The sequence below is a fragment of the Cylas formicarius genome, unplaced genomic scaffold (assembly GCF_029955315.1).
Source record: "Cylas formicarius isolate icCylForm1 unplaced genomic scaffold, icCylForm1.1 PGA_scaffold_1__22_contigs__length_36826433, whole genome shotgun sequence".
Taxonomy (NCBI): domain Eukaryota; kingdom Metazoa; phylum Arthropoda; class Insecta; order Coleoptera; family Brentidae; genus Cylas; species Cylas formicarius.
This window is the reverse complement of record NW_026844264.1, coordinates 25904065-25916369: the sequence shown is the minus strand read 5'-3', so window position 1 is coordinate 25916369 and position 12305 is coordinate 25904065. Positions and strand designations below refer to the sequence as shown.

Here is a 12305-nt window from a genome sequence, read left to right as displayed (position 1 = left end):
CTTCTATCAGTAAAATATCATAAACATTCTAATATTTTAAGAAAAAGGTTCGCTGAGAGATATAGAATATTATGCGATTATGCGTTTGAATAAACCCTAAATACTATAAATACTTACAAACACAAATAAAAAACAAACCTTCAAATAAATATCTGCTTCGCTAGAACTAACGCTAGACATAAGAAATAACTACACCACTGCTCCAAAAAAGGGTATTATCAAAATATTCCATAAAAATAGAAGGTTGGGCGGATGTGATGGAATAGACTTTACGAAATAGAACAGATTTTCTTATAAACAAAGGCGCCTTTTAATATAGTAGATATATTTTTTCATTGCCACATTTTTTAACTCTTGGGTGAATTAATTAGATGTAATAAATGAATTAATAACAAACATAATAATGTTTCAAAACAAAAAAAAAAACGAATTTAATTCATTGAGATTGTCGGGGGGTTAAATTGCTTTCTATTATAATCCCTCCTAATCCATCCCAACTACCTCTACGCGTTTACCCAAAGTTGATTTACTGATCCGATCTTTTCCGATCACCTGGATCCAGGCACAACGAGTTACGACGATCTTATCGCATCGCATTTCGCGATATCTTCCCATCTCGTCGCGCTTTTATCGGCTTGGAACGATCTTATCTCACCGAATCTTCGTACAACATTGCCGCGTCACTGTGAGTCGCTACGTAAAAGCCTCGATGCCAGATTTCCTCGACGCGGGACAGACAGCACGGAAGGAAAAATTCTATCGACCGCAAAAACGAATAAGACGCTTTTTTACGAAATCCATTTGTTAGCTTTAATTACAAGTTGTGTCCAGTGCAAACTGCCTGTCCTTTTGAGAATACATTTACTATTTTTTGAAATAGTCCGCCAAATATGCGGAAAATGCTAGCTTGATCGTATTTTTTCATTTCATTTTAAAATAGCGAAAATTGCAATACATATAAACAAATTTTCTATATGAATATATGTTTATAACATTATATTTTTCATATTTTTTTAATTACCACATTTGTGATATAGAAATAATATTATATTTTCTGCGTAAATAATAATTATATTAGGCGGACTCATAAGTCGGGGAACCTTGCTCTAAAACTTCACAGACACCCAGTAACTTGGGAACAGCGATATAAATTTAATTCCTCTGATGCAGATTGTACGTAACCCATCCATAATCTCGCACGAAGGAACTGTATTACCTGCTGATGCACTATGTGTAACTTGTACAACTACTGTAACACACACGGTTTCCACGCTAAATGTCACATTATTTCTTAACAAAGCTGTACGAGGTAACATAAAAAGTCGCCTCTGAGAGAGGTTTAAAACGCCTCCGAGTCTTCCGAATTTGATACTCGTTTTTAAAAATTGGACATACATGGTAATAATCAATAATACAGCAAAAATAACAAAATAAAACAATAAAGAATTCCGACTTTCACGTGTATGATCTGTGCATTCCCTATCTTCGTGTAAACAAAACGCAATCGTCCAATAACTTCATGGGTATTAAATTGTATAACAAAATACCGGCAATTCTTAAAACCAACTGTCCCCCGATGGAATTTAAAGAAACACATTTTAATAGAAGAAAGCTATTATAATTATAAAGATTCTGTTCAATGCAACTTTGAGAGCTACATGATCTCTGAATTTTAGATTGTTTGTGTAGGCGTAAACTGCTTGTTATATACAATGTATGTTTACTTCGAAAACTTATACTGACAACTTTAAATGTATTTTTTTTAAATTATACTAATTTAATATTGGACGACATAGAATAAAGGAAAATCTCAATAATATTATTATAAATTTCACGATCTGGCAACAGACCGCGTTAAAACAAGCTTAAAAAACGCTAGAGATTAACTAAACATAACCTAAAAAGAAAACTTGTATTGTTTTCAAGTTTAACATTTCACATTTGTTTACTCACGTACCGATATGTAGAAACAGCAGTAGACGCAAAATACGAAAACGTTAACGAAAATAAATATAGATAGGGGAGCGCACAATGATATAAGAATATAAATTAGGATTTTGTGTAGTCGCATACGGGTTTTTGAATTTCCGGGCTGATCTGGAACATCGGTTTAGTTTAATCTCCCCGTCACAAAATTACTGTCGCCTCATCGGCCCAAGAAAAATGGACACGGCAATCTCGATTAGCACACCCCGTCGTCGTCGTTTTAATGAATAAATATGAAGTCCTTGTCATCGCAAACAGGAGCCCATTTTCACTTTTCAGCCACGATAAATGGTCAGCGGAGTGGATTCCACGCCGCTTAAAATTCTGGCCGTTCGCCTTACACGTCATTTGGCCCCGCAACCCTTGTTCCACGGAGTTCTATCTCGTGTCCGGAATAAGTTAAAATGTAATTTACCACGGCACAAAAGGGGTTGAGGATGTGTGTGAGAGAGGAGTATATGTATGAGAAGAAGTAATACGGAAGAGCAGCGGCCCAAAAAGATAAAGCCGAATTTAAGGACCTTCGCAGTTTGATTAAATTAAACAGGACGGCGTGTGGTGGGGGCTTTTTGGCACGTATATCGGATGCAGCCTATAACTAACGAAAATGAAAAGTGACGAAATAAAAGTAGAAATTTCGCAAAAAAAGGTAGGACTAACCAAAATTATAATGCATTCAACGTTATTAAGCAAAAAAAAAATGAACATAGACCGCAGAGGATGAAATGGGTAATATTTTCAAACTTGTTTTTTTGAGGCTATATGTAGGAAACATTTTATTAAATATGTTTTCCCAAATTGTCTATGCAGAAACGACATTTAAATGCAATGACATAAGTACGTTCGGTTATTGATAAGGAGACCGTAACACATGATCGTACCTATTTTCCGTGAAAATTGTTTATTCACTACGAGGACGTTAGCGACAATAGAAAATCTCTGCTGCAAACAAAATGCCTCAATTTTAATTATAAAAAGGTATAGTAGATAAAAATATGCGAAAGGGCTTACATTAACATATTTTAACACAATCCCGTCATTAATAGATAAAAATAAATAGGTTATTTGTTTCAGTTTAGATGAACGTCATGATGGGAGATCTAGAAATAATACATTTTTTTAACAATGAAGGTAACTTTGGTTATCTGAACAATCCGGTCATCAATCGATCAGAGAAATCGACTTATTTAGTAATCATAAATTTTCTGTCGGTTTGCTATTCAGAATAATTAAAAAAATATGTGGATAATTTAACAGTTGTTTTTGAAAGCAATTTTACTTACCCATATTAAATGTTATCGGTAGACACATCTACCTGCACCAAAATTGTTACAAACTATATTTAAAACACACTGATTCACAAAATGCGGTGCACTTTTCAGTTGCTGTATTCATAATTCGAGCACGGAACTTATATACGCTACGGTTCAACTGGGACTCTCCTGATGTGTTTCGGGCATTTTGACAACCCCGATGCCGTTTCGCCCTTCGAAGGGTCGCCCGCTCCGCGTGTTTACGATTCCTCGTTAATGGGGTGGGGGTGTCGATGAAAAGCACCTGTTGAAGTCGTCAATACGTTGAGTGGCTGCAAAGGGCGAACAGGTAACAGAAACAACATTTTACTTTAATTACCTTCATACAAGCTTGTTACTTTCGAAAATCGATAAAATCGAATTTTTCAAAAGTATCTGCGCTCGTATGAAAAGTTTATATCTCGTCCTATGGGATCGCCGTTGGTACAGAAATGATTACCGTCGAAAAAAAAATTTTTTTTAGTCTGTTCGTTCTCCGTTCACATCTTTTGATTTTTCCTGAATAACTTTCGAACCGTTGGAGCTACAAAATTGAAATTTGCCTCTCTTTTAACCCTCCAGGAGGCACATAACCTTATAAGAAATGGTCCTGATCCGACGCCGGTATCCATCTTTTTTTCGCGATTTTCGACTGTTTTTTGGACCTTGCTATGAAACACGATAAGTGTTCGAAGTTTGGAGCAATCGACTTCATATTTTGCACATATATGCAGCTTTGCCCAGTGACGGAGCTTATTTTTAAGATCTTCTAAACTGTACTTCTGCTCGTTCTTTCTCAGGTAAATACGAAGCATCTAAAACAATAATTTAAAAAGTTAAAAAGGGGAACCAAAAAAAGAGACTGGAGTAATGCCGAACGTGCGAGATTGCCCGACATGGGCGTATACCACGCGGAATCGAAAATAATAAAAGGGAAAAAACAAATTAGGTTATGTTTCTTTTGCCAAATGCGTCAGTGTTATTTAGCTGATTAATATGTGATTATTTATTAATTTGTAAAACCTATATTACTAATGTAGACAGAAATCAAGTCACGCCAACTTGACCGCGTCACTCGTGTTGTTGACTAGTGGTGACGTGATCTCCGGCATGGCGGCAGGTAAAATATGGCTATCTCATTCTAATATATTACAACCTTCTCGATTCAATTCCTTTAACTTTGTCGCATACTGACCGATAATATTTTCCGTGTACGGTATATCCGTTTAAGTCAAACTTCGGACTCAATTATCAGCCGACATTGTAATCTGCGATATTAGCCCGCAAAATCTCGGGAACAATAATTTAAAAATGGTCCGATACGGTCCATTAGTCGGCAATCGTGATCACAAGGCTGTCGAGTGCTCTTTCGAACACGCAAAATTTTTTAAGATAAATCACGAAGCCATCGCGATAAGCCACCTAAATATAGAAAGTAACTAATTCCGAAATATTTTAAACTCAGATCGGTATTCGGCGATTTGAAACGATACCTTTAAATGTTCATTCTGCAGCATTTATATCGCTAAAACAATTATTTTCAATTACGAAGTAACTTGACCTTTCAGAGAAATATTTATAATTTAAGAATAAATAAATTCGTAAATACCAACTTTTCCAATAACGATTTTTGCAACTTGACAATCATGCGATGATGACGGTACCAATATTAATCTAATCATTAGAACAATATACTCAGGTGAACAACAAGCTCACTAAAAATGTTAATAGTCATATTATAAAGAACTTTCTGATGTTTGTATCTATCCACATTTATGAATAGTACACAATGGAAATAGTATATTTGTTAGTAAGTTTTATAAACGATACTTTAGTCAGAATAAGCTTATAAAAGTGTTGCATACTATAGCTTTTCTACACCATCAAAACTGAACTGATATTTCAAAGTGCAACCTTACGTACGCCTGAACGTTATAATCAATTATCATCCTGATAACTATATATCGAAGAGCAGAGAGTGGAAAAAAATTTGCAAGTCAATGTATTCTACATAAAACCTGAAAATATACAGGATACCGTCAAAAGTGAATTAATTTATCTTGCAACTTCAAAAGTTGTAGAAATATTCCAATATTAGTTTCGTCATTAAATTTTTTATAAAAAAATTATAAACAAGGTATCAATTTACTTTGTGTACCTTTTTAAGATTCAAGTTATATACGGGAAAATGAATTCGGGATATACAGTACGTAACAGCACGTTTAAGATCTCGGAACAAAAAAAAACATCCCATGGCTCCTTAGCGATGAGGTAGAAATAATTTTATTTTTTATTTTAATTAATACATATTTTCTCCTTAAACAACACTTGGATCACCAAATGCTGCCCATCTAAACCATATTTTTAATCCCACCACTTTAACAGCGTTAACCTGTGAACATCTATTTTAAAACCTATATTGGGAAATACGATTCCTAATAAATCAATATGTACAAAATTAGTAAGTTATATTGCCGGAAAAACATCTTTTCGATCAAATTAAATTTTGAATATCATAAATATTTAGAGATATTTCAGCTTACGGGCCTGTAGAAACTAAAAGTTTAAACCCGGATAAATTGAGATAAACGAGTCCGACATATTATCTCATAATAAACAGTTTTAATTGATGGAGATTCGTGATACAAAGCTATATATATATAGTGTTCGAAGTGTTTTCGGAGCGCGATTGAAGATGTCAAGTGAGATTTTGGCGAAACGGCTGCAGGATTCCAGTCGGATGGAGGATTCCAGTCGGATGCAGGATTCCAGTCGTAGTTCAACGAGCAAACGGATCATATCACAACACAATATTTCTATTTAAGTCCGATTTAAAAAAAAATGTCAAAATTAATAACGATAACCATCAACAACTTGGCTCTTATAGCAAAAGTTTAGTATTTCGACAGTACTAGCAAAAGTGCAGAGCTATAAACAAAAACCAAATCAAATCTATAAACAAAACTATTTTTAAGAATACTTCAGGGTATATAATCTATATCACACTGTGTAGGACCAAGGTTAACCCTACTTATTTGCTGCCTGCATCATTAGAGTTTAGACGCCATCTAACCACGTTCTGCGATATTCGCCGACTTTTCGTGTCTTATAATCCGCCTGGGATAAATCGCTAGCACGGAAAAGCGTGGAGGTACCAGCAGCCTGATAGGGACGGCTATCTTGCTTTCAATTTGAACATCTTCCGTGACGTTACAATCGACTTTTTCGCGTGGACGTTGGTCCTTAAGTTTTTTTTAACAACTTGAACTTTTTCAGCACAACTAAAGCTATATAAAACAAATGTCAAACAATTAGATGTTTTGCCATGTTAGGCAATTACTATTAACTTCATTTCATTTCATCAATCAAAATATTCGTTTCAGAGAATAGCGTCATAACAATTATTTGGCTTGCGAGTGCCTCCTTTGTATGCCTTAATATGATGTGTTATTGTAAAAATAATCAATTGTGCAATTTCAGTAACTTTTTCATTTTTCATACGGTATTTGAACATCCAGCCAGATAAGTTGACTATCTCACTAAATCAAAGGGCAACAGAAAAACAAAAAAGTCGATAATTTTCAGCATTTAGTCTCTCCTTTTTCCTACCGCGAGACTGTTGGGGAGGAGGACTACTAACATTTTCAGAAGCAGTGGGTGCTTATAATCAGCTGATGCGAACGATCTTCCTTTCTAAGACTAGAAGCAGCAAGTTCTGGTTCTAAATGATCGATATATATGAAAAAAATGTTATGTCTTTGTAATTTAGAATTAAAAACACACAAAATGTGTAGGTTTTTCCTAACTTTTGAAAAGAACAAACAAAAAGAAACTCGAAAACGAAATTATTAAATTTTTCCGAATCATTTTCCGAAGTTTGGAAAAAACGATTCGATTTTTAATGATCGGAGATTTTGAGTTATCTTTTAGATCTCGTAGCATTTCCTAAATTAATACGATGTATAGTTGCGGAGAGCACGTTGCAAATGGCGTTGAAATGTTTTGGTCAATACCTATTGTAACTTTTACAGTTCAAGTTGTACCAAAATTAATTTTTTGAAACGCAGCACAGGCATATTTTTCAGTCACAGATGAAATTTTCAAAATAGTATATTATGCAACAAGTGCGGTAAACGGCATTTGACTCAGGAGTTTATTTGTCACGAGCGGAGCGAGTATTTAATAAACGAGTACCTTAAAAAGTTTACCGAACGTGTTGCACACTATACTTATTCTACAACCGTTAGTTTTTGGGTTCATTTTCGCAAAACAACACGAATACATTCACTGACATGACCAACACAATTGATAAACGTCAAAATTCGAGGCGTGAGAAATATCTCCGGAAATATCCGATTGTTCCCAAACCCGGAAATGTCCGAAGTGGCTCGGATCGGTGGGAAATGAAACTGAGTGGTAAAGTGCCGCTTCCCGCATCCTAGATTGGTGTGTAATTAGGTATTTTACAGCCGGGAGTAGAAAAATTATCTTATGGGATATTGATCTATTTAGAGATAGAATAAAAAACTAAAAAATTTATACTAATTTCTAAAAGGTAAAAAGGTGAAAGGTTGAAACATTCTGAAGGATAATAAACTGGTGATAATTCGATTTGATAATTTAATTAATTATTGGTTGTAATGGAACCCTTTCACCTATGTCCCCTGAAATTTTCTTATTCTCTAAATACTAGCTTGGCATTCGTATTTATTAATCTGAGGATCTCAGGTTATAAGCTGACTTTTTCTAACATTATCCATTCTTTAAATGGATATTCTAAAGTACTGTTCAAAATATTAATCCACTCTACCCAATTGACCTTCATTGTCTGCTTGGTATAAGTTAGCGGCCATTTTTTGCTCTTCGTGCAGAATTTTTTGACATCATAAGTTACCTATGTCCATGAATATTGTATGATAAGCACAAAATAATCACAAACGTAAGCAAAATACCCACTTGTTCACTTACCTACATATCAAAATTGAACTTTCATGGCATGGCATAATTTCGAGAGGCAAAAGTCGAAAAATTTTAAAAATTCTATTGACAAAATTTCTGACGCACTGGTTGGGCGGCGTTCTCAGTTTTTTCGCTTTTATTGGAGGAATGCAGTTTTCGATTAAACAAACTACGGAATAGAGAGAAGTGAGAGAGTGATGGCAGAAAATCTGAAAAACAAAGAAAGAAAGTTCAGAAGTTGATGAGAATAAGTATACAATAGGAAATAAGAAGAAAGTAAAAAAAGAAGAAAATTATGAACATGCAGAAACCGGAACTAAATTGGAATTTAAAATGAAAGCACATCAAGCAGCAATTTAACATAAATAATGAATTAACTCCTTTTTCTGTGGTTTTATGATATTGTTATGTTAAAGTATATACAGTGAACGTTAAAGAATTATCAACATATGGTAAAACATTTTTATTATAAAAAGTGATAAAATGCGTGTCTGATAATCTGAATATCGATTTTGACTTATATCACGTGACCACTGGTATTGCCGGAAAGTTGAATAAACGAATATGAAATTCACAATAAACAGATGAATTGATAGAATATGGAAAAAATTCCAACAATAAATAATTTTTAAAAATCCCAACCTTAAATACGAAGTTTGGATTAGATAAAAATAATTTGCAATACGATAATGGGGAGAATAATTTCATTTGCATAATTTCTGCAGCCTTCATTGTAATATTTATTGTTCTAGTAGTTGACCGGAACCTTGTAATTTTTACGTGAGGAAATGTGTTAAATTGCGTGTGTATGTTAATATGACGCGGAATAATATCAAAACTACGTCGATCCTATTCAACATACAGCGACAGTTCGTATTTTGTTCCCGCAACTAAAAATAAATCGACGGCGAAAAACAAATTACGACCTTTATCTTCCGATCTTTAATTTCACGTTATCTGGATCGGTAACCGTCCCGGCGACTGACCTGACCCTGCGGTGCTGATAACGTGCAGTCGAACTGATTACGAACTAAAAATTATTGGAAAACAAATCAGTAGCGGCGAAGGTTCTCCATACCCAATCCAAATTGCCCAAATCTCGATAACATCAATGATTTTCTACAAGCTACGCTAGCTGTCAAATTTTTGAGGTTCACAAAAAAATAATAAAAGTTAAGTTTAGTTTAGTGAATACTTAATACTATAATTAGAATTTTAAAATATTTCCTCTCTATATTTTTTTGAAATTTTACATTGAAAAAAAAATTGAACTTTGACAATTTTATGCAAGCAATCTTGGTTGCTTTAGAGGTTTATGGAGTTAGTTTTTAGCACACTTAATTCTAATTGAAATGGATCTGAGTTTTGACACAAAGCAGTCGTCGAAAAGTAATGGCAAGATGGTATATTAAGTAACAATTTTTTTTAAACAAGTGACAGAAGAAGTTTATCAACGTGTTGTACACTATACTTCTTCCACGGCCAGCTTTGGATCTACCAAAACAACCGATCGCTTCCAATCCGCGACTAAAGTATAAAAAAGACTAAGGAAACGCTCACGATAGAGTTTAAGTTGTCGTCTCAACGGGAGAATTTACCCACAATTAATTAGTTATCTTAAAATAAGGAGAAGAAAATAACCTTGCTCTCATTGGTATCACTGGAATTATTATTATCGGAAAACGAAAAAATTCTGTTATAGAATGCAGATGGATGTTTTTCTCGAACTACACCTGACTTGACTGATTATTATTCAGTCATATTCAAAGATGATGATTATCAGTAATATGAAAAAACCTTGCAATCCCCTTAAGCCTAGTTAGGAAGACCCATATGGTTCTCAAATAATATAGTGGCCATACTACGCCAAAAATTAATGCGTCGCAGGCGGCAGTGATATTGTCGTACAGAAAGTAATGATTTTCTGCGCATGCCTCTACATTTCATCCACTATTGTGGAATTTGAGCCATTTTCTTTGTAATCAACGATTTCCACACATTTAACTCGTTTTTCCAGAACATCGGCGGCACCTAAACTTATTGATGGCGCATGGACCATCTCAATTTTTTTCTGCTTCTTAAGTTCCTGTATTATTTGCAGAGGTATGGCCTCTACATTTCTATATGGGAGGACCAAATAGCTACTCGATAAAGAAACAACGAATAACACGTACCATTTCAAATCTCGCTTTTCACCAATAAGATAACCATACAACATGGCGGCTCAGGATTCGTCAGACAGTTTCCAGTTGTGGAGAACGGTGTTAAAAAAATGACGCGATATGCAGGTGGTGAGTGATGTGTTTTGGAAGATCATTGCCTTCTTCACGAAAATGTGGTAGCCCCTTAAAATGTGTATCGATTTTTACGCAATTTACGGCAACTATATTATCTAACATAGTTTTGCTTTATCTATTAAAAAATATTTTCTATTTGGGAGCAATCGGATGTTTTCGGAGATATTTTCAAAAACTAACGTTCGCAGGAAAAGTATAGTATGCAACACGTTCGGTAAACTTTTTAAGTCACTCAGCTGCGTTCCGCCAAATAAACCCGTGAGTCAAATGCCGTTGCATGCAAGAAAGAAACTCATCCAAACTTGACCCACAAAACGGCATACCATAAATTCGTATTTTGAAATTTTCCTTATACTGATTTGGAACTTTCTTAACTTCTTAACCATTTGGGTTAATTTTTCGTGGTTTTCCGCTTAAATTATCACAAGTTTTGTGCTCCTATAAAAAAACTTTTAAGAGGACGTAAAAAAAAACTCGCAGCAATGTGCCCTGTATCTATTTTTGTGAATTTGAATGGGATTAATCAAATGAATGTCTATTCCCCAATTGGGTTTCCACGAAAATCAAGTTTTCGTAATCGTCTGATTCGACATGGTCCCAAGACCCCGCATTCGCTTCTATCACTCCCCAATGGCATTGTTGTGTTCGACGTGGATAACAGATCTGGCCGGTTGCCGATAAGGCAAAGTGCGATACTCGCGATGGAATATTCGTACTGTTTGCGGCGACGTTGCCACAGTTATCGTCCTGTGACGATGTCGGGTCCGAAAATGACGAATCGTAGGGAACGTTATCTGTTCCAATTCACTCTCCTGTTCGCGATAAGGATCGGGGGAACTGAAAGGGTATTAATGGATATGCGTTATAATGATTGCCTTCCATATTCGATTGGTAAGAAAATACTTATGTAACCCTAATCGGTTCAAAAGTCCCAGAACAACTTGGAGAAGGACTACACCAGCTCAACCGGTTATTAGTAAACTAATTCCAAGTTCGCAATAAATATTTGTTTTGTACCCGAACGTGCCTTACAACGACGGAACATACAATTTATTTAAATCTTATCGACGGGTATACCCAGAAAAGCGCGTTAAAGCGAAATTGTCACGTCACCATCTAGGCCACGAATCATTTCCCATAAATAGTTGCTAAAAGCTGCCGGTATATTTTATGTACGAGGCAGGTATAAATAGGAACCCGGTGAACCCGTTGTGTACAACGTACGTACAAAGTTTTTTTTTCTGCTTTTTACAAAACTTCTGGATTCCTCCTGCGCCGCTTTTTGCTTAATCGAAATTGCTGATGTTTCGTCAATCATCCTGTTGGCTTCTTCAGAACTTGACTGAAACTGTTTCAGTTTCACAGATTCAGTCAAGCTCTAAAGAAGCCAACAGGATGATTGGCGAAACGTAAGCAATTTCGACTAAGCAAAAACCGACGCAGAAGAAATCCAGAAGTTTTGTAAAAAGCATCGTGGAAGTTTCTTTGAAAAATATTTTTTCTGCTTAATTGCATCCTTCCAATATAATAGTGGTTTAGAAGCCAAAAGATTTGCTAAAGAAATGCCTTCCAAGAGATTGACGCACTTTCAATACATGTGTAGATGCAGTCTACATTTCATAACGGGTAGTAAATACAATACAATACAATATGTTAATTAATTACTGGATCATCATCTACCACCTTCAAGCAAACGAAAGAAATACCTCATTAGTACCTAATGTGATACGTTTGTTCGCCCGTTTCATTTTATTTAGGACATTTCTAGGTC

The 12305-nt window shown here is 35.1% G+C and overlaps 1 protein-coding gene across 3 annotated transcripts in view; it reads right to left on the bottom strand.

Moving 5' to 3' along the window:
• LOC132696788 (zinc finger protein ush) overlaps positions 1 to 12305 on the bottom strand; it is a 213301-nt gene that overhangs the window by 108479 nt on the left and 92517 nt on the right. The window contains exon 1 of one of the 3 annotated variants that reach the window (XM_060661819.1): positions 3270 to 3348. The exons of the other annotated variants lie outside the window; for them this stretch is intronic. Within the exon in view, the coding sequence (XP_060517802.1) occupies positions 3270 to 3297 (28 nt within the window). The 5' untranslated portion in view covers positions 3298 to 3348. Of the gene's footprint in view, positions 1 to 3269; positions 3349 to 12305 lie in introns of those variants that run through there. 3 annotated transcript variants of the gene reach the window in all.